Consider the following 22,500-nt stretch of genomic DNA (forward strand, 5'->3'; position numbering starts at 1 on the left):
TTGATTTGGTCTTAAATTGTAGTTCAACATTTATTTCCTGTTACTTCTGGACCATGACGGTTGGCCAGCCTTCAACGTTTAAATGAGTGGAATATGTTGAATAGGTTTTACCAAAATGTTACCGATAACTTCCTGCTTCTCAAGACCGATACCGATAACCAATAATAATATAATATATATATATTAAATGAACCTGTAGTTTTTTCCTCGTTTTAGCCATGGGTTCGTCTCTGGCAAACTTCTTGCCTTTTTCAAAAGCCTCGTGGATAGGTAAAGCCCCGGTGCCTTTGCAGCTGGTTTGGATTTGCCGCTAGTTTAGCAGCGCAGGCGTCTTCGTATGCTTTTAACACACCATCATAGCGATGGCAATGTTTCAGGTGACTCATCAGGTTGGAAGTATTATAGCTCGTTGCCTTTTTCCCTCCTCGTGGAACTTCTGCATTGCATTTGTTAATACAAATAGCAAGCAAACTATCTAACTCTGAAACTTTGACATAGTCCCATACTACCGACGACATGTTTGTTTCCTGTCCTGGCTTCACGGCCGCACACCATTTACGTCACAGCCAGGCATGAGTTAGGGAGCGCTGGATTTGTGAAAAACTCCCCTCTTCCTAAACCACTAATACCACAGTACTGGCAAAACGGGAGGAGCCGAGTGAAAAACAAGCGCCCCTCATCCCAATCCACCCACACCGCAGTATTTTTTTCTTTTTTTTACCCAAAACATATATTGTATATTATGGGGCTATTAATACTTTTATCGACCGATAACTATCGTGCACCACTAAATCTTTGACATATCCAAGACTGTGATAAAAAAAAAAAAAAGAAGCTGAACCTCCCAACATTTATTATATGGAAAATAACTGCCTTTTTGTGCATGTTTTTCATAGTGTGGAGTCTATTTTTATATAACATTACAAGACTGATTCTTATTATTACATTATATGCTTATTGTGCTCATGAGATTGCTATGACCCTGTGGGCCATCTAAGCTAATTTACAGATGGCCCTGAGCCCAATAGAGATTGCCCTGAAAAATTTGCACGGACCAAATGGCACCAAGGGTTTGGGGGGGGGCCTCCCCCTAGAAAAGAAAATATTTTTGCAGGTCTTACTGTAGATGCTTTGTGGTGTATTCTCTAGACTGAATTATAAGATGAACCACCACAATATTATATTGTACAATTTCAATTTTATTCTTCATTTCAGTTGTTTGTTTGTTCTTGTTTGTGTTTGCTCGCTTGCATGCCCTGCATAGCTATAAGAAATACTTAAGTTGTTGGTCAAGACACTTTCCATCTGATGAAGGCAAATGCCTTCCCAGATGTTTTGTCAGTTGTAACTGCCAAAACAAACATTATGTACACTATTATGGCCCCTGTTAAAAATGTTTGTAATGTTATCTACTGTAAGTTGGTCGAATGAATGCTTCCTCATCCGGAAGCTGACCGGGCAGACCCGATCAGCAGTCGAGAGGAGCCGAGCGCATCCGCGAAGCACACAAAATGGCGACGTCAGAGTTCCCGTTAGCGCAATACCGCTTCAGTTGCGCCACTAATGTGACAGACAAGAAGAGTATGTGACAGACAAGAGTAGTCAATTCTAATGTGTAACACTTAATGTGGAGAAAGAGATGTCCTGTATGGGTTGATTGTGCGTTGATCTGTTGGTAATGCCTCGGGGTTCCGGTGGGCATGTAAACAAATGCATAATGCTGCGCTATACTTTGTGGCCTCACCCGGTTGCATAGCGACACTTATTGTTTAGGTGTCTGTTAATAAGCAGGTAGTCATATCATTAGCTAGAACTAGCTGGATCTGATCGATATGGACATAAACGCGAGTGAAGTCTAATCTGACGGGAGAGAGAGATCAGCTGCTGCTGACGAGTCCACACGCAGCCTTGCATGATCACATGATCACATGCAGCGGTGAGCGGACAAAACACACACTTCAGGTTAGAATATCACTCGTAGCTATTTTAATGACCTCTCAAACTACCGTAACCAGTTATAGATATGTTTAGTTTTAATGTCGGGTTACTCATTACTGGATCCGCGAGCTGCATGATACTGGCATAATAGATTGCCCGATCGGGCAACCAGCAGGTGAGGCTTCATTGCCCGAGCTAAATACTAGATGGCCCCGGGCCATCGGGCAGTCCTTAATGTCGAGCCCTGAAGAGACTCTATCTGAGTCTGCGCACCAACCAAAGAGAACCAAGTCTAAACCGCGGTATCTCTTCAGCTAGTCTTGACCAATCATAAATGTAAGGCAACGCCCTGTGTAATAAAATGTATTGTCGCACGAGGTTCGAGGCTCTTGACGGATTTGGTGGTTACAGATTACAGCTTTGCTGCCTGTGATTCCCAAAGACGTGATGAATCATTGGCCAAGTAAAATATATCTTTTGCTCTCTTTACAATAAATAGTTCAACTTAGAAGTTGTCTGTCTTTTCTGGAATTCTGAACCCAACAATAGAAAATGCGAATTCATGTTTTCAAACCGGCAGTTAAAGGGTTAAAATCCTGAAAATAATTGAATATTTGGTATTTTTTATCAGAGCTGAAGTTGATTGAAAGATTTAACCCCAAAAAGTTAAAAAATATATTAATCTGTTATCATTTTATAGCTGTTTTTGGAAGTGGACATTTTTGTCCCGAATGACTAATGTGTGACTTTTTTTTTTTTAATCTGATTCTGTGCAAAAACTAATAATGCAAAAAATAAAAAATGTGGTTGCCAATCTTTGACATATCCAACACTGTGATAAAAAAAAAAGCCGACCCCCCCCCAACATTTATTATATGGAAAATAACTGTCTTTTTGTGCATGTTTTTCATAGAAAACGCAAATTCATGTTTTCAAACTGGCAGTTCAAGGGTTAAAATCCTGAGCATAATTTAACATTTGGTATTTTTGATCAGGACTGAAGTTGATTGAAAGATTTAACCCCAACAAGTTTTAAAAAATATTAATCTGTTGTCATTTTAGAGCAGTTTTTGGAAGTGGACATTTTTGTCCTCAATGACTAATATGTAACTTTTTTGTTCAATCTGACTGTGCAAAAACTAATAATGCAAAAAAATCAATTTTGTTGCTAATCTTTGACATATCCAAGACTGTTATATAAAAAAAAGAGCCAGTCACCAGATATGTATTTTATGGAAAATAACTCATTTTCTGTTTTCATCATGGAAAAAAACCAGCGGTTTCATGTATTCAAAATGGCATTTAAAGGGTTAAAATCCTGATGGTATTTTCTATTAGGGCGGAAGTTGCTTTAAAGATTGAACCCAAAAAAGTTGGGAAAAAAACCTTTTAATATAATGTTTTTATCAAAGTATTTTGCAGTGGACATTTTTGTCTCGAATGACTAATTTGCGTAGTCGATTTGTTGCACAGTGAATTAAAGACCGATTTGAAAAATTGAAATTGGAATTCCAAAGTAGATCGAGGAAATAGCCTTGTTACAAAGATGCAGGCCGTTTGCACCAACAGAACCAAAGTTATTGCAAAATGAAAAGTGAAAAATGACCCATATGGACAAAAACGTCCACAGTGATAGCGGAGGGCTAGAGGAGATCTGCATGGAGGAATAAATACCAGCAACAGTGAGTGAAAACCGTGTGAAGACGTTTGACCTCTGTCATTGCCAACAAAGGGTATATAACAAAGTATTGAGATGAACTTTTGTTATTGACCAAATACTTATTTTCCACCATAATTTGCGAATAAATTATTTAACAATCAGACAATGTGATTTTTCTGGATTTTTTTTTCTCCTTTTGTCTCTCATAGTTGAGGTATACCTAGGATGAAAATTACAGGCCTCTCTCATCTTTTTAAGTGGGAGAACTTGCTCAATTGGTGGCTGACTAAATACTTTTTTGCCCCACTGTATATGTCCGTGCGGAAACAATACCCCCAACCTGTAGTTCCATGTGTGAATTATGTTGCAGTGTGTTAATAAGTGATCACTACACAGTATGTATTTTTATAAATATATTTATTTTGGTAGGTTTGCTCTTCCGTAATACATTTTAATTATTATAATAAAGTACATGTATTTAACTTACATACTTTTACTTAAATAAGATATGAATGCAGTACTTTAACTTGTGATGGAGTATTTTCACAGTGTGGTGTTTGTACTTTTACTTCAGGATTTACTACCTGCAGCAAGTGCTGCTAAAGGGTCTAAAGTGTTATTAATGTGATAATAAAGTGCTACTGAAGAGTGTAAAGTGTTAATTAAGGGTAAAGGGAACAGACCTGCTCTGTGTATCCGAAGCTGAGGCTGTAAAACAGCGTCCAGTAGTTTCTGGAGTCTCTTGTTCTCCTCTTTGGAAAGAAACAGCTCCTCCTCGAGCTCTGCTATTGTTTGTTCAAACAGAGCAAATATCTCTTCATTAGCAGCAGTGAGTCGCTGCTTCTTCAACGACAGCAGCATTTGGACTTTACTCATGTTTCCTAGATCACCTTTTCCTGCAGACTCCGTTAAACACACCGTTTCTCTCTCCGTCAAACTCTCAATCTGACTAGTGTTGCTAACGTGTTTCCAGCTAGCATGCTAAGCTAGCTCCTATAGTCCGAGGTAAACGCTCCAGAAAAAAGAGCACACAGTCCATTCAGAGGTTTATCCAGACACACAGATGATGGATCAGTAGTGCTGGAGCTCACACACACTTTCTCAGGAACACAGAGAGAGAGAGAACCGTAGCGACGAGACGCCACATGGATCCAGGTTCTTCTTCTTCTTCTTCTTCTTCTCTCGGATTTTGGCGGATTGCAAACAGCTTTAAAGTGCATACCGCCACCTACTGTACAAGGAGGTGCATCACCATATCATCCTATCACCACTTGTGGAATTATACCATTGTGTTGTTTACGTTTTTTTAAATTATTCCAATCAATCCTGTTTCACTCAAATACTTAAGAATGGCCTTCCTGGTAGCTCTTACCCCCTCACCTTCTGTTCCCTGTGTCCCCATCAGGCTCCACTCCCTTCCTGGTAGCTCTTACCCCCTCACCTTCTGTTCCCAGTGTCCCCATCAGGCTCCACTCCCTTCCTGGTAGCTCTTACCCCCTCACCTTCTGTTCCCAGTGTCCCCATCAGGCTCCACTCCCTTCCTGGTAGCTCTTCCAAGTCACTTCCTTCAGAAACGAAGCAAGTATACTTCCAAGGCACGGCATCAGAAAACAAAGAAGAATGGAACAGGCTAACAAGTGTGCCACTCTCTCTAACGGTTTCAACATAAACTGTACCGAAAATAAATCCCTCACGATGTCTATCTAATTATGAACTTGCTTTACTTTCACGGAACACATTTTTGGTGATAACAAATGCAACAAAGTAACATATTTACCAACACATGTTCTACGCCACTACATACTTACATTTAAATGTGCGCTGCGTCGGTTCAGCCATTCTCCGCAAGGGTTTTTGAAATTGGTCCGTGCCCATAGCATTGTGGGGATTTGAAGGACGCGAAGTCTACCCATGTGCAGCCTCGAAATTACCCCCAAACCAAGGACGTGGCCTCGGTGGAATTCCAAGTATGCTGGAGATTGGAACAGTCCTTCGGCGGCACTCGATAACGTAGTATCCTTTAAATATTGGCTTGGAAGCCAGTTTCCTTTGAGAGTGGATTTAAAAGCAACAGCAAGCGGAGGAATCACTAATAAATGTGAGTATTGGGTTTTAACTTAGTTAATTTAAAGTAACGTCACACACGTCAAACCCAAGGGGCATTAAAACGTACATTTTCTTTAAATAATACGGATAAATATGTGACGCTAACTATAGCTAGCTGGACGTACTGCACTGTTGTTTACACTTATTTTTAATTCAATTCAGAAGTTCACTAAAGTCATACAGAGATCTTGGCTCTGTTATAGATAAGTTATACTTTATATTACATAAATAGACCAAAGTGAAAACATTTAGACTGGTATTCAAACCTTTATTTAGACAGATTGGTCCCTTGGTATAGCCTACAGTACGGTGGGATTTATAAAATGCTACCCTGACGTGTGGCTGCTGTTAGCTGTATTTATTTGTCTGACATGTTGCAATGGTTTACTGTTTATTAAACTTTGGGACAACATTACAACCTTTGTATTCAGTTCATGCTGCTTTGAGGTAGGGCTAAAAGAAAGCCTATTTTAAATATTTCCACCAGATTTGATCATCTTTTATTTAGGTTAAAGTGTATTTAATTTATCCCAATCCCATAATAATAAGACAATCAAAAATAGACAGCAGCCTTCAGCTTAATGTTAGTTTGTGCAGTGCTGTCAAAGGGATGCAAGCTGTGACTGTCATTGCATCTCTTTAGTTTTTTAAAAACCAAAACAGTACATCATTTAAAATTATCCTTGAGGGATTGTTAGTCTGAAATGCTTAGTTACATTTTGCAATAATACTTTTGCAACCCTGTGTTTAATATGATTAATTCACTTTTTTCTTTTTGTCTTGTTTTTCTCTGTAATTAGGAAACTTCTGGAGAAATGGATCTGCTGGAGAAAGACCCCTAATCTGAAAAGTGCACAGCGGATCATCAGGACAGAGCTGCCATCCACCTGGACCCCCCGTGGTGCTGGAGAAATGGATCTGCTGGAGAAGGACCCCTAACCCCAGCGGATCATCAGGACAGAGATGCCATCCACCTGGACACCCCGTGGTGCTGAAGAAAGCAAAACGCCAATCAGGAACATCCTCCACCCAGACCTCTGCTTACTGCCTTCCTACAGACTTGTGTCTTAGTTTCAGACAGGCCCGGCTCCAGAACAAAATGAGTCAGGGTGCATCTGAGATTAGAGAGGGTGCAGTGGTAAAGTGCTATTTTTATAAGTGTGGAGTGGACCTAACACCCTCTAGGGGGGTCCTCACCTCCTCTAAGGGGGTCTGGGGGCATGCTCCCCTGGGAAGGTTTATTTTTAAATATTGAAGTTAAAAGCATCAATCTGGTGAACTTTGAGAGCAACATGAAGAGATCTATGGATCTATGTGCTCTTTGCTTGATTCATGCCTTCCCAGCCACTTATCACGTGCAAGAGCATGGCGCCAGTTGTTGTAGCCAGTTGTGGTGAAGGCATCTGACTTACTTGAACCGAAATGTCTACATGCATAGCAGAAGATGGCATCTTTTTTACATGAATATTCCAGCCAATCTCTGTTTTGAAACCATGAGCTGCAAAATGAGCGTCTTACCCCACTGTACAGGCGAGTTGGGTACTTTTTTAAATATCCCTGGGCAGGCTCTGTTTTGCCGAGGTCCTCTGGCACTTACGGGCCGCCGAGGTGTGGCGATGTTTGGGGCAACGAAGACGGCTGCGGCTGCTCCGCCTCTGTGGGCGAGGCGGGAAAAGCCGGCGAGTCGGGCGTTAGTGGCCACGACAGTGGCCGCGGGTAACGTAATGTCCCCGACCCCATGATCTGAACTGTTATATTAACTGCTGGCGATGAGGGCTGGTTGTTTTAACCATTTTCTGAGTTCCATCATTGACTGCTGTGTAAGCACCTTGCAGATGACGAACGTGCAGCGGCACAGGTCACGCGCACGGTGCACCTGACATAATAACGTTACTTACCGTTTAAATTGACCAAATAAATTCTTATTATTATTATTATTATTATTATTATTGTTATTATTATTATTATTTGATTTTGTATGTGTCTTTTCTTTTAATAGATATTTAACGATTATAGCTTGAGTCTGTCTGATTCCCCAAACAGCTGCTTCTATATACTTGCTGCACATACAATACAAATAAACAACTTGATAAACACACTTTTGCTGATATTTGTGTTACTGCTGGTGATGTTAAAGTACATGATTGATTTCCACTGTCTCAATGATGAAAGTTATAATAATAGAAGACATGAAACTGCAGAGAGAGGATGGATATATTCTTTTTTTTTTCACTTAACTTTTTATTGACATTTTTATAATCATACAAAACCACATATAGTTCAGTATACACTTGAATTAGAAACCCATTGAAGAAGAAAAAAGAAAATACAAATAATAATAAAAACAAGCAAACAGTGACATGGAAGCTTTCTATCCTATTTTAATGCAACATCATGGTCTGGTTCCAATTCTCAATTTGTGGTGTCGTTCATTTTTCTTTTATATTCAACCCATTTTTCCCATTTGGACTCAAATTTCCCTTCCTGGACCCTCAATATGTGTGTGAATCTCTCCATATCAAATATTTCCTGTACTACTCCCAGCCATTGCTCCTTTGTAGGTGGATCTGCTTTGTACCATGCTCTGGTAATTGTTTTCTTGCTTGCAGCCAGCAGCACCTTAATCAGGTATCTGTCCCCACCCTGTGTGTTTTCCTGCACCAGATTCCCCAAGTATAACATAAGGCCGGTCTTAGGAACCTCATAACCTAATATCCCCTTCAATACTCCCCATACTTCCTCCCAGTATCCCTTCATCTTTTGGCATTTAAAAAAAATGTGTGTGTGGTCTGCCCCCACCTCGCCGCATTGCCTCCAACATGCGTTGTGTTCCGGGGCATACCTCCCTTTTATCTTTGGGGTTATGAAGTATCTGATTATGTTTTTCCACCCAAATTCCCTCCATACCCTTGACCCAGTAGTTGAATGCTGCACTCTACATACATTATACCATTCTTCCTCTGTCATATCAATCCCGAGTTCTTTCTCCCACTTTTCTTTTATATATAGAGTTGAATTCCCCCTACTCTCCAACAGAGCTTGATATAGAGCTGAAATCACCCTGCCTTTCTTCCCTTCATATGCTTCAATCATTACCTTAATTACCCCATTTTGTTTAGTGTTTTTATCCATTTTTATTTCTTTTATATAATAGTCTCTCACCTGTAAGTATCTAAAATGGTCACCCCTTTCCAGATCGAACTTATCTCTTAGATATTGAAAACTCTGCATTTCCCCTTTTTCCACCATCCTACATATTGCTGTGATGCCCCCTCGGGCCCATCGTTTAAAACCTGCATCTTCTTTTCCCGGCTGGAATTTATTATCATTTGTTATCCATCTCAAAATCTTTGTCTGTTTTCCTATTTTGTATCTCTTTATTACCGTGTTCCAAGTGTTTAGGATGGATATATTCTTACCTCTACTTTGTGATAAGATGGAAATACAAAATTAAATAGTTATTGTTAAACACATTGTTCATTTCATTTACTGAGGTTTTATAACCATCATTTACAACATGTGTACATAAGCAGTGGAATAATAGGGTATCTCTAGGTCATTCAACTGTCTTCAGTTTAATTTTATTAATACAAAAAATAGATCATAGAAAATGTTTAATTGTGTGTTAAAGCAGAGCGGGGGGTCACAGTGCTGCTGGACCTGGAGGTGCTGACCTGGGGTCAGTGGGACATCATCTGGGCAGGTTTAGGGGAAGAAGGAGAATATAAACTGTTATGATCAAAGCTATTAAGATTAGAACACTATTATTGTCAAGAATCAATCTTTTTGAGCATTAAGTAAATGTTTTATTCATTATTTGTATGTGTCTTGCAGTGTCAGTTTTCCAGATTTTGTGTGTGTGTGTGTGTGTGTGTGTGTGGTGTGTGTGTGTGTGTGTGTGTGTGTGTGTGTGTGTGTGTGTGTGTGTGTGTGTGTGAGTGCGTGTGTGTGTGTGTGTGTGTGCGTGTGTGTGTGTGTGTGTGTGTGGTGTGTGTGTGTGTGTGTGTGTGTGTGTGTGTGTGTGTGTGTGTGTGTGTGTGTGTGTGTTTGTGTGTGTGTGTGTGTGTGTGTGTGTGTGTGTGTGTGTGTGTGTGTGTGTGTGTGTGTGTGTGTGTGTGTGTGTGTGTGTGTGTGTGTGTGCGTGACATTAATAAACACATTTGCCGATATTAGTTTAGCTGCTGTTGTTATTTTACTGCCATGATTGTTTTACTCTGCCTTAGGATTGCAAGTACCCAGGGTCAGGAGAGAGTCAGTGGGAAATCCACCGCTGCTTCTTGGCCGTGGTTTGTCCAAATGGATGAGGTATTGGGACAGAGGCCCTCCATCACACCTCCTGTCTTCATTTCCTCCATCCCAGAAGACACAAAACAGCCAAGTGCAGCAGTGGGTGACCAGGAAGTGGAGGAGCAGGAGGCGGATGCAAATAGCCAGCCAGGGCCATCACAGGGGAGAAAGAGGAAAGGGAGAGATGAGCTACTGGAACTCATAAAAGAGGATATGAGGTACCAGAGAGAGGCAGAGGAGAGGAGAGCCCAAGAGAATAGGGAGAGGATGGACCGACTGTTTTCCATAAAGGAGAAAATTGTGGACAAATACATGTTTATCACAGCAATAAATAATGTAATCAACTGAAAAAAAAGACTTCTATTTTTTATTAACGACATATTATATATAATATATACAACATATATAACATAACAGCAAAAAACACACAACAGCATAAAACACTAACAAACACAACAGTTTAACGATATACATCGACGAGACCAGCCTACGCGGTCTCGTCGGCCGCATCCTGCGTCGACCGCGTAGGCTGCGTACCCCGAAGGATGCAACCCCTGAATTGAGACACGGCCACCGCCCGAGTTGGACCTCTGACGTTACACGAAAGAAGAAGAAGAAGGAGGTGCGGGTTCAAAAGCTGCACTAAAAATTATTTGGATTCATAAATGTTTTGTGACTTTTTCCTTTGTGCACCTTCAGGGAGTTCTCCCCTCACAGCTGGACACTACATGATAGCAGAGGACCAGACCATCGTCAGTGGCAGTGTCCTGAATGTTGTCGACGCCCTGATGCTGATGTTTGCAGCATATTACTGCCTCAACATCAGTTATCGCTCAGAACTGGGAGCTACCCTGGAGTTCTTGCAGAGGTAAGACTTGAACTGTGATTATTAAGTAATTCCATCTTAAACCACAGAGTAGAGGATTGTGCACATTTCTGACACACGATAAGTGCTCCTGACAATACAAGATAATCAAGATAAAAAGATTATTGTGCTGCATTCTGTTTAACATTATGCTCTCGTTTTATCTTGGGTTGTAAATTCAGCGTACCCCTTTCCTTTGCAGTGGTGTGCTTTGGCTCCTCTTAACTTATTAACATCAACACAACAGCACAGTAATACAGCCATGGAGCAGGTTTAGTGTATGTGTGTGCTCTATAACAGAGAAACACACAAGTCTAATTAGAAGATTGTACTTCTACCACTAAGTAAAAGCTTAGCGTGAGTGTCAGCACCTGATGACAATGGAATCCGACGAGGAAGACGCAACTATTTCTTGCACCGAAATGGGATGGGCACCGGAACCTGGTATTATTGCAGTGAACAAACACATTCAAACTTCTTTCGGTTAACTACGATGCTTTTACACCGCTCACTCTGCTACTGACACGCACCTCATCTGCCCCAGTTACACACACACCTCTCAAGATGGCCCTTGTAGCTACCCACATTCAAATGATCTTCAAGTGACCGCTTGCTCCTGTTTACAGACCTGCTGCGATACTGTCCAGTGTGATAGTGATGACTTTATAGAACAAAACTCTATTCAAACCAATGCTTTAAATGTACAGATATGATCATAACAGTTCATGAAAAGTACATTGAAGAGTAGCATTGCCCTTTGACTTCAAGCTGTATAACTGTAAAGACAATTAATGGCTGTATCATCCACAGGATTTGTAATTAAACACTAAATGTAAGTGTACTTCTTTCTTAACAGGTGCCTATTCAAGATCAATCCGGACAAGGGGACTAAAGTGGAGAGGAAGGACTAAAAACAGCACTCGATAAAGGTGTATTCATTAATTACAAATGTCGCTGACTTTGAATGGAGAGAGTAGAAACACACACACACAGTCATGTACACACACACACACACACACACACATAACTGGTAGATTTCTTTAGTGTTTATAATTGTTATCTTTTGAACAAAATGTTGGGAAAATGTTGGCTATTGTTGAAATGTTTCATTGCCGGTCTATTCTGCTATATATAATATATTTTATTTAATGTTTTTATTTTTGTGATGTATATTACTATTTTCAATAATATATTGTATATATAAATATATATATTTGTGATTTTTTTCCTACAAAACATCTGACAGTTAATGTAAACTTTGGCTTTTGCAAAGTAAAATTCCATGTTTTCTTTGTGTTTTACATGTAAATGGTCTAAAGTTCGCTGACGACACGACCGTCATCGGCCTTATCACCGACGGTGTACAGAGAGTAGGTCAAAAACCTGACATCTTGGTGCCAGGATAACAACCTCCATCTCAACGTCATCAAAACCAAGGAGCTGATTGTGGACTACAGGAAGCAGCAGAGAGAGGGACACGCCCCCATCGCCATCAATGGGACTACGGTGGACAGTCAGCAGCTTGAGGTTCCTCGGTGTCCACATCACTGAGGACCTGACATGGACTCTTCACTGAGGACCTGACATGGACTCATCACTGAAGACCTGACATGGACTCGTCACAGAGGACCTGACATGGACTCTTCACTGAAGACCTGACATGGACTCGTCACAGAGGACCTGACATGGACTCATCAGTGAAGACCTGACATGGACTCATCACAGAGGACCTGACATGGACTCATCACTGAAGACCTGACATGGACTCGTCACAGAGGACCTGACATGGACTCTTCACTGAGGATCTGACATGGACTCATCAGTGAAGACCTGACATGGACTCATCACTGAGGACCTGACATGGACTGAATTACACTTGTGTTACTGGAGCAGGTAAAGCATACAACAGATACTTTCAGCATTATCGTAGCACGCAGTGGAAGTTTGGATGAAACACAGCGGACTTCTAAACAATGAACACCCGCAACTTGGAAGAAATAAAGTTGGGTTTTATGCGTTCTAATATTGCAATGCAAACCCATGATGTAATGACAGTAATTCAGAATAATTGAGTCATTGAATGCTCATTTCAGTAGATTTAATCAAACAAAACACAAACATATTGGACATGGCCTCAAGACTGTAACTTCTTCACATTCTGTTGAAATAGTCAATTACTAGCCTTATCTCACACATTGCTGTTTTGAATCTCTAATATGTGGATGACAGTTGAACTGCATGATGTAACATGTATGCCATCTGCTGGAAAGACGACGTTTCGCTCTGTTGGCGTTGTTTAGACAACAAAAATAGAGTGAAGCTCTCATTTCATAAACAATCTTTGAGTACAGACACCGTCCTGCAGAGAGCACACAACCCAACAGCACGTTGTTGGTCTAGCATCACTTTACAAAACGTTAGCATTAAGACACTAAGACTAGCTGGTCCCTTGCAAAGGTGAGTCCACCTTAAATGAGCAGGAGATGATCAGCAGGTCAAAGGCAGGACACAGGAACTTGGTCCTGAGGAGATGTAACGATTATTAAACAAGAAATAGTCGAGTCAAGGGGTCGAAGAAATGAACATTTGTGATTATTAGCGAATTGGTTGCAGGTGGGTGAAAACAGGCTTAGGGAGTAACGTATTACATATAACGGCATTAGGATACAAAATAGACAAATGTATTCCTTTACCAACACACTTGGTCTTTTTAAATGATTACGCCATTTAAATATTTTGTCACCAGCTTTGCAGATCTATTTTTCCTCTCCTTTGTGGACTCTCATGTGTGACTTTAAACTTCCACTCCGTGAAAAACCTTTCTTACAGACTGAGCAGCTGTATGGTATCTCTCCTGTGTGGATTATCATGTGTTCCTTTAAACTTACATTATGTGAAAAAGCTTTCTTACAGACTGAGCAGCTGTGTGGTTTCTCTCCTGTGTGGATTCTCATGTGTGTCTTTAAACTTCCACTATGTGAAAAACCTTTCTTACAGACTGAGCAGCTGTATGGTATCTCTCCTGTGTGGATTATCATGTGTTCCTTTAAACTTCCACTATGTGAAAAAGCTTTCTTACAGACTGAGCAGCTGTGTGGTTTCTCTCCTGTGTGGATTCTCATGTGTGTCTTTAAACTTCCACTCCTTGAAAAAGCTTTCTTACAGACTGAGCAGCTGTGTGGTATCTCTCCTGTGTGGATTATCATGTGGTCCTTTAAACTTAGACTATGTGAAAAAGCTTTCTTACAGACTGAGCAGCTGTGTGGTTTCTCTCCTGTGTGGACTCTCATGTGTGACTTTAAATCTCCACTCCGTGAAAAAGCTTTCTTACAGACTGAGCAGCTGTGTGGTATCTCTCCTGTGTGGATTATCATGTGGTCCTTTAAACTTCCACTCCGTGAAAAAGCTTTCTTACAGACTGAGCAGCTGTGTGGTTTCTCTCCTGTGTGGGTTCTCATGTGTCTCTTTAAATGTCCACTCCGTGAAAAAGCTTTCTTACAGACTGAGCAGCTGTGTGGTATCTCTCCTGTGTGGATTCTCATGTGTGAATTTAAGCTTCCACAATGTGAAAAAGCTTTCTTACAGACTGAGCAGCTGAATGGTTTCTCTCCTGTGTGGATTCTCATGTGTCTCTTTAAAGGTCCACTCTGTGCAAAAGCTTTCTTACAGACTGAGCAGCTGAATGGTTTCTCTCCTGTGTGGATTCTCATGTGCCTCTTTAAATTTCCACTCTGTGGAAAAGCTTTCTTACAGACTGTACAGGTGAATGGTTTCTCTCCTGTGTGGACTCTCATGTGTGTCTTTAAATATGCACTCAGTAAAAAAGCTTTCTTACAGACTGAACAGCTGAATGATTTCTTTTCAGCACTACGTTGTGGATCACTGACAGATACATGTCTATTTTTCAGTGAGTTTGAGCCTGAGGCAGGTTCTCTGGTCTCTTTCCAATCAGCACTGTCTTCAGTGTCAGGTTCAGAAGAGTCTTCAGTTTCATGTTCAGTCTTTGGTTGTGAACTGCTCTCTGGATCTGAGTTCCTGGCTGGTTCTGGTCCTCGACAGTCATCTCCATCAGCTTCTGTTTCCATGTGTTCAGTTTGTCTTTGATGAGGCTGAGAGAACTGAGGTTTCTCTTCATCATATTCACTCTTCACAGGGTCAGGAGTGAAAGTGGACTTGGTGATATCAGCCTCCTCCAGCTCCTGAAGCTGCTCTCCTTCCTGTTCCTGCTTAATGTGTGGGGGGGTCTCTGGGTCCTCCTGGTCCAGACTGGTGCTCCACTCCTGCTGGTCAGGGAGAAGCTCTTCTTTAACCACCACCAGCTGCTGGACGTCTGCAGGAAACAGGAAACACAGTCAGAACAAACTGTTAAGGGTTAGCATTTAAAAATCTCATCACCATTACAATGGGAGACATTTTGCAGCCCTAATTAATGCCTTTGTTTTTATATTTTCACATTATCTTTCTTAGTCCCACCTATTGTGTATTTGTGTTGGCTCAAGTCACCTCATGTAGCCCAGCCCCTTTCCACTCCAGTTCAAAATGTAAAAGGGTTTTTTCTTCTGGCGTAGCACTAGCCGCAATGTGAACAATTAATTGTATTTGGGATCGTTCACAGATACACTACGCCTACAGTATAGAATGAAAATACTCTGTTACAAATTAAAATCCTGCATTCAAACCTTCTTTAAGTAAAATCATGCAAGTATTAACAGAACATTTGACGGCACCTTCCTATGTAACAGTAATGATGGTGCGGTAAAATGTTCCCTGTCAGTGTTTAATTTATGTTGTTTCTTGATTATTTTGTATATTGCATTTTACTTCTGCACATGTTCAAAGTTGCGCTTGTATAAATGATTATAGATGAGGGAACCTGCTAAATGTTCACATATGTGTTTTTTATATACAGTACCAGTCAAAAGTCTGGACACCTTCTCATTCAATGTTTTTTGTATATTTTAATTTGTTTCTACTTTGTAGATTAACACTGAAGACATCAAAACTATGAAAGAACACATATGGAATTATCTAGTTAACAAAAAAGTGTTAAAAAATCAAGAATATGATTTTTATTTTTAGATTCTTCAAAGTAGCCCCTTTTGCCTTGATGACAGCTTTGCACACTCTTGGCTTCTCTCAGTCAGCTTCATGAGGTCGTCACCTGGAATGGTTTTCTATTAACAGGTGTTCCTTGTCAAGAGTCAATGTGTGGAATGACTTGCCTTCTGAATGTGTTTGAGACCATCAGTTGTGTTGTGCAGAGGTAGAGTTAGTGCACAGTGGAAAGCCCTATATGACTGCTGTTGTAATCCATATTATAGCAAGAACCACTCAACTCAGTAAAGAGAAACGACCGTCCATCATCACTTTAAGAAATGAAGGCCAGTCGATCCGGAAAATGTCAAGAACGTTGAATGTATCCTCAAGTGCAGTCGCAAAAACCATGGAACGCTATGATGAGACTGGTTCTCATGACGACCCCCCCGGGAAAGGAAGAGGAAGAGTTACCTCTGCTGCAGAGGATAAACACATCAGAGTTACCAGCCTCAGAAACCGCAAATTAAAGCACCTCAGATTAGAGCCCACATAAATGATCACAGAGCTCAAGTAGCAGACAATCTCAACATCCACTGTTCAGAGGAGACTGCGTGAATCAGGCCTTCAAGGTCCAATTGCTGCAAAGATCAACTACTCAGGATAAACAACAAGAAGAAGAGAATTGTTATAATTGTTTGGGCCAAGAAACACAAGGATTTGACATTAGACAGTGGAAATCTGATGGGTCCAAATGAGAGATTTTTAGTTTCCAACGTCCGTGTCTTTGTGAGATGCAGAAAAGGGGAGCGGAAGGTTTCTGCATGAGTGGTTCCTACCGTGAAGCATGGAGGAGGGGGTGAGATGGTGGTGGAGGGGGGGGGCTTTGCTGGTGTCACTGATGGTGATTTATTCAGAGTTCAAGGCACCCTTAACCAGCATGGCTACCACAGCATTCTGCAGTAGCCAGCAAAATATAAATCATATTCTGGATTTGTTAACACTTTTTTGTTAACTAGATAATTCTAGTTAAAGGTGGGGTCGGTAAGTTTGAGAAACCGGCTCGAGATACACTTTTTGTTATATTCCATGGAATGCTCTTAACAGCCCGATAGCAATGAATATCTGAAGTGCTTTGACAAAAAATCCATAAAAAAATGTCATCTGTGGAAGCCGTGGCGCTGTAAAAAGCACGACCAATCATCTGAGCCGGCTAAAGTAACTGGATGGCCTACCTGCCTGTCAGCCTTCCATCTGTGCACAAACTTATCTCGTGCCTTCATTGGTCATGTGCGCAGGGCCGCCCCTCCCTACAGGCCAATCACGCAGGCTGCATGGGGCCCCGCCTTGCACAGGGGACCCCGCCCAGAGGGCCTCAGCTCCTGTGCACAGTTCTCCGCTCAGTTCTCCGCGCACCCCCCGGCAAGAGTGAGAGAGAGGTGACAAGGGGAGCACGTCTGTAACCCGACACCGTTGCATTGAATCGACATCTGACCAATCACGGCTTGGATACGGCCACTAGTGCAGGTGAAGAGATGACGGTGAAAAGACAGTTTCAGTCCGGCGTAAGCAAGAGGGAAACAAAACAAAACATGAAGAAACTACAGCATCACTCGAAGGTGGGTTATTGTATGAGTCAAATGTACAACTTGCGAATGTTGTGTAAGTCAAATTGCCAATTGCCATATTAAAACATCAGCTGCAATTCACGACATGAAGAAGGCAGTCTCTGCAGAGCATATAGGCTAATGGAGATGCAGTTATTTCCAGCATTCTTTATTTAACATTCATTCAAGTCTGTTATGCCTTTTATCTGCTAATGTACAGGAGGAAGAGTGATAAACTGTCTGTCTAGTTGCAGTGATGCAAACACAGCTATGGTGAAAAAAGAGAGAACTATTCGAAGCAGAACAAAAACAGCGTAATATACCATTTGACAATGACAGATTTTTCATTTGGGATATTTTACAAATCACTCCGCTTTCAAACTCTATTCTTGTTATTTTTAACAACTTTTTTTTGTTACAGTCATATAGTATTTTATACCTGTTAATAATTGAGTCTCTAATGTCTCATTAATAACTATAATGATCATATCAAGGTGTGCCTTAACCTCACTGAGCTGAGGTTATTTGAGCCTCTCAGGAGAGAGCTCTCTTCCACCTGGTTGTAGAAAAGCTCTTTAGATTCGTTAGCATAGCTAGCTAACCAGATGCTAACAACAACAGATCGCCACTGTGCTTACAAGACACAGCCACGCAAACACTGCGGCATGTGTACGGCTCCTTATGGGTACTGCAATATTTGAAGAGCTGGAGCAGCGTTCCGATGCTCTCCGTTACACCTTCCAGACGAGACATAACCACGTGAAGACCTATGGTGAAGACACGTTACGCTCGTGTTGTGTTCAATGAACCTCTCCTTGGCCAGGAAAAACAGGCACTCGCTTGTTTAATTATTTTGCGATCTAGATTTCTTCTTCTTTTTTGAAGTGAGAAGTTGTCCGTCCTGAGTCGGACGGACGGACTGACGGAGATGCTCAGCCTCTGCCCTTAACTCCTAACAGTCATCATCATGTCAACCACAACACAGAGAAATACTGATAGAAATGTAGTAGTTGAAACATTGCTGACAGAGGGAACTACATTTGAATACAGATTTAAGAAATATCAGTTTTTGAGCATGTCATAAGCATGTTTTGTCTTGACTATATTACAACTATATTATAATAATATAATATAGTATTTATATTATTAAATTGATTATGATTATTAGTAGAAGTAGTTTATTTGCATTAATTATATTTTAATATTTTTGAGGCTAGTATTTGGCAGGAAATGCAGACGTATTCACCTGTAAACGCATACTGAACGACATACATGCATATTTACCATTTACCTCACTGCATAAAAAAGTAACTGTTGATAATAATAATAAACAGGAATTATATTTGAAAAGTAGCCAACTTTGTTTCCAAAAAAAAATGTTTCACTCCTTTCTGTTGGGGGGGGGGGGGGGGCCTCATCTCACAAGGGGCGGCCCTGAATGTGCGCGTTCGTGTGTGCTGGAGGAGGGGCTCTGTAAGGAAGTGGCAGATTTTTCCGGTTGTGTATTTTCAAATTCTAGTGCCCTCGAGCTGGTTTCTCCAAAATTACCTACCCCACCTTTAATGTGTTCTTTTATAGTTTTGATGTCTTCAGTATAAATCTAGAAAGTAGAACCAATTTAAATAAATAAAAAACGTTGAAAGAGAAGATGTGTCCAAACGTTTGACTGCGTCTAAAACTAGTGTATATCTCTCTCAAAAAAAATATATATATATATATATATATATAATATATTATAAATACATGTTGGCAATAATTGATTGATGATGGATTGATTAACTTTAGGGATGTCAAGTTAACGCAAAAAAAATATGAACGGCACTAATTATTTTAACGCGATTAACGCATGTGTATTTTTTGTCCTCGGCCGCCCTGTAGTTTCAGAGCGCATCCAGTTTAAAATACCATCTACAAGCTGATGCTGACAGCCCCGCTCCTGCTGCCCACTTGTGGCAGACCACACTTCCACGCTCACCGGCAGGCACCGACTGGCCATCGGGAGGACCGGGAGGATGTGTGTATGTGTGGCCCGAGCGACCGAGAGAGAGACCTTACGTGTATTGTTGTTGTTAGCATCTGGTGCTAGCTAGCTGTGCTAACGGATATAAGGAGCTGTTTAAATGAAAACAGAGGAGCGACATTTCGCCACAACTGCGCCGAGCACTTGACTTTATGCAGGTAGCACACACACACACACACACACACACACACACACACACACACACACACACACACACACACACACACACACACACACACACACACACACACACACACACACACACACACACACACACACACACACACACACACACACACACACACACACACACACACACACACACACACACACACCATGTATTTTACGTCATGCGATCGGCTCTCGCGATCAGCATTTTTAGAGAGCCCGATCGATCGCTAGAGAGTGAGTATCGGCCGATATCGATCTGTGGCCGATCGATCAGAGCATCCCTAATATTTATTAATTGACTTTTTTATGAATTATTCTCCCGCAATTTCAATTAATCCAAATAATTTGTTTTTATTTGCTTTTTCACATTTAAAAAGAAAAGGTGAATAAAGAAGCACATTAAAACTAAAGTATCAATGTATGTCACATTTAACCAACTAGTGCCCACATGCATGGGTCATATTTAAATCAGTACATTAAAAAAGGCATATTATTCAATGTATGTTTTTTTATAAATATATTTATTTTTGGTAGGTTTGCTCTTCCGTAATACATTTTAATTATTATAATAAAGTACATGTGTCTAATAATACTAAAAATACTTTTATTTACGATATGAATGCAGTAATTTAATTTGTAATGGAGTATTTTCAGTGTGGTGTTTGTACTTTTACTTCAGGATGTACTACCTGCAGCAAGTGCTGATAAAGGGTCTAAAGTGTTATTCATGTGATAATAAAGTGCTACTGAAGAGTGTAAAGTGTTAATTAAGGGTAAAGGGAACAGACCTGCTCTGTGGATCCGAAGCTGAGGCTGTAAAACAGCGTCCAGTAGCTTCTGGAGTCTCTTGTTCTCCTCTTTGGAAAGAGACAGCTCCTCCTCGAGCTCTGCTATTGTTTGTTCAAACAGAGCAAATATCTCTTCATTAGCAGCAGTGAGTCGCTGCTTCTTCACCGACAGCAGCATTTGGACTTTACTCATGTTTCCTAGATCACCTTTTCCTGCAGACTCCGTTAAACACACCGTTTCTCTCTCCGTCAAACTCTCAATCTGACTAGTGTTGCTAACGTGTTTCCAGCTAGCATGCTAAGCTAGCTCCTATAGTCCGAGGTAAACGCTCCAGAAAAGAGAGCACAGTCCATTCAGAGGTTTATCCAGACACACAGATGATGGATCAGTAGTGCTGGAGCTCACACACACTTTCTCAGGAACACACAGAGAGAGAGAACCGTAGCGACGAGACGCCACATGGATCAAGGTTCTTGTTCTTGTTGTTGTTGCTCTTGTTCTTCTTCTTCTTCTTCTCTCGGTTTTTGGCGGATTGCAAACAGCTTTAAGGTGCATACCGCCACCTACTGTACAAGAGAGTGTATCACCGTAACATCCAATCCATTGTGTTGTTTACGTTGTTTTAAATTCTTCCAATCAATCCTGTTTCACTCAAATACTTAAGAATGGCCTTCCTGGTACAGTACTAAGTATTAAGTAATAATAATTATAATAATAATTATGTAGTAATACTTTTATATATTATACTTGGTTCCCACTATTTTGTATGTACTCAAATATAACACATTCAAAAGTGCTTTACAAAAATGAAAGACATTAAGAAAAAGGCATTTTAAAACAGTCATTAAAAAGCAACGCAATCTACCTGCATTGCAATTACTCTAAACGTGTAATAACGTGCTTTAACCAGTAGGAGGTGCCCTTTATATAGACCTCCCTCGGAAGCCAGACTCTTCGACTTAGGACCAGAGATGCGGGCATGGCTACACGACACCGAGGCCGTGGCCGTTTCTCAATCGCGAGGATACTTGCTTGGTAGCACATGTCTTCCGAGTCACTTCCTTCAGAAGCTAGGCAAGAATCCTTCCTGGCAATCGGAAAACGAAGAGTGGAACAGGCTAGCAAGTGTGCAGGTGTGCGTCATATGAGAGGCCCCGCCTTACATTTTCCTCCACAGATTTGGGGAAATTGGTCCGTGCGCAAAGCATTGTGGGGATTTAAAGGACGCGAAGTCTACCCATGTGCAGCCTCGAAATTACCCCCAAACCAAGGACGCGACCTCGGTGGAATTCCAAGTATGCTGGAGATTGGAACAGTCCTTCGGCGGCAAAATGAACGTCAAGTGATTCCTTGAAATATTGGCTTGGAAGCCAGTTTCCTTTGAGAGTGGATTTAAAAGCAACAGCAAGCGGAGGAATCACTAATAAATGTGAGTATTGGGTTTTAACTTAGTTAATTTAAAGTAACGTCACACACGTCAAACCCAAGGGGCATTAAAACGTACATTTTCTTTAAATAATACGGATAAATATGTGACGCTAACTATAGCTAGCTGGACGTACTGCACTGTTGTTTACACTTATTTTTAATTCAATTCAGAAGTTCACTAAAGTCATACAGAGATCTTGGCTCTGTTATAGATAAGTTATACTTTATATTACATAAATAGACCAAAGTGAAAACATTTAGACTGGTATTCAAACCTTTATTTAGACAGATTGGTCCCTTGGTATAGCCTACAGTACGGTGGGATTTATAAAATGCTACCCTAACGGGTGGCTGCTGTTAGCTGTATTTATTTGTCTGACATGTTGCAATGGTTTACTGTTTATTAAACTTTGGGACAACATTACAACCTTTGTATTCAGCTCATGCTGCTTTGAGGTAGGGCTAAAAGAAAGCCTATTTTAAATATTTCCACCAGATTTGATCATCTTTTATTTAGGTTAAAGTGTATTTCATTTATCCTAATCCCATAATAATAAGACAATCAAAAATAGACAGCAGCCTTCAGCTTAATGTT

General features: G+C 40.8%; 2 protein-coding genes and 1 long non-coding RNA gene across 4 annotated transcripts in view; 1 reads left to right on the forward strand and 2 right to left on the reverse strand.

Moving 5' to 3' along the window:
* The window catches only part of LOC307013548 (uncharacterized protein), a gene marked incomplete at its 3' end in the record, with an annotated part of 315,140 nt that extends 310,373 nt beyond the window's left edge, over nt 1–4,767 (reverse strand). For both annotated transcript variants that reach the window (XM_079640949.1, XM_079640948.1), the window contains exon 1: nt 4,282–4,767. In XM_079640949.1, coding sequence (XP_079497075.1) covers nt 4,282–4,474 — 193 coding nt within the window. In that variant the 5' untranslated portion in view covers nt 4,475–4,767. The remainder of the gene's footprint in view (nt 1–4,281) is intronic.
* A 5,893-nt stretch (nt 4,768–10,660) lies between these two features.
* On the forward strand, nt 10,661–12,541 carry LOC307013559. Its single transcript, XR_013800982.1, has 3 exons — nt 10,661–10,859; nt 11,713–11,785; nt 12,176–12,541. It is a non-coding gene; the product is annotated as an uncharacterized lncRNA (long non-coding RNA).
* Nucleotides 12,542–13,293: 752 nt separating this feature from the next.
* Nucleotides 13,294–21,048, reverse strand: LOC307013477 (uncharacterized protein; the record flags this gene model as incomplete). The annotated part of the gene is made up of 3 exons (XM_079640875.1): nt 20,477–21,048; nt 14,976–15,186; nt 13,294–13,378 (listed from the first exon to the last, which is right to left on the reverse strand). Exons 1-3 carry the CDS (start codon nt 20,667–20,669, stop codon nt 13,294–13,296), a joined length of 489 nt encoding a protein of 162 aa, XP_079497001.1. The 5' UTR covers nt 20,670–21,048.
* Between the last annotated feature and the right edge of the window lie 1,452 nt (nt 21,049–22,500).

Source organism: Notothenia rossii (assembly GCF_949606895.1).
Source record: "Notothenia rossii genome assembly, chromosome: 7".
Lineage (NCBI taxonomy): Eukaryota > Metazoa > Chordata > Actinopteri > Perciformes > Nototheniidae > Notothenia > Notothenia rossii.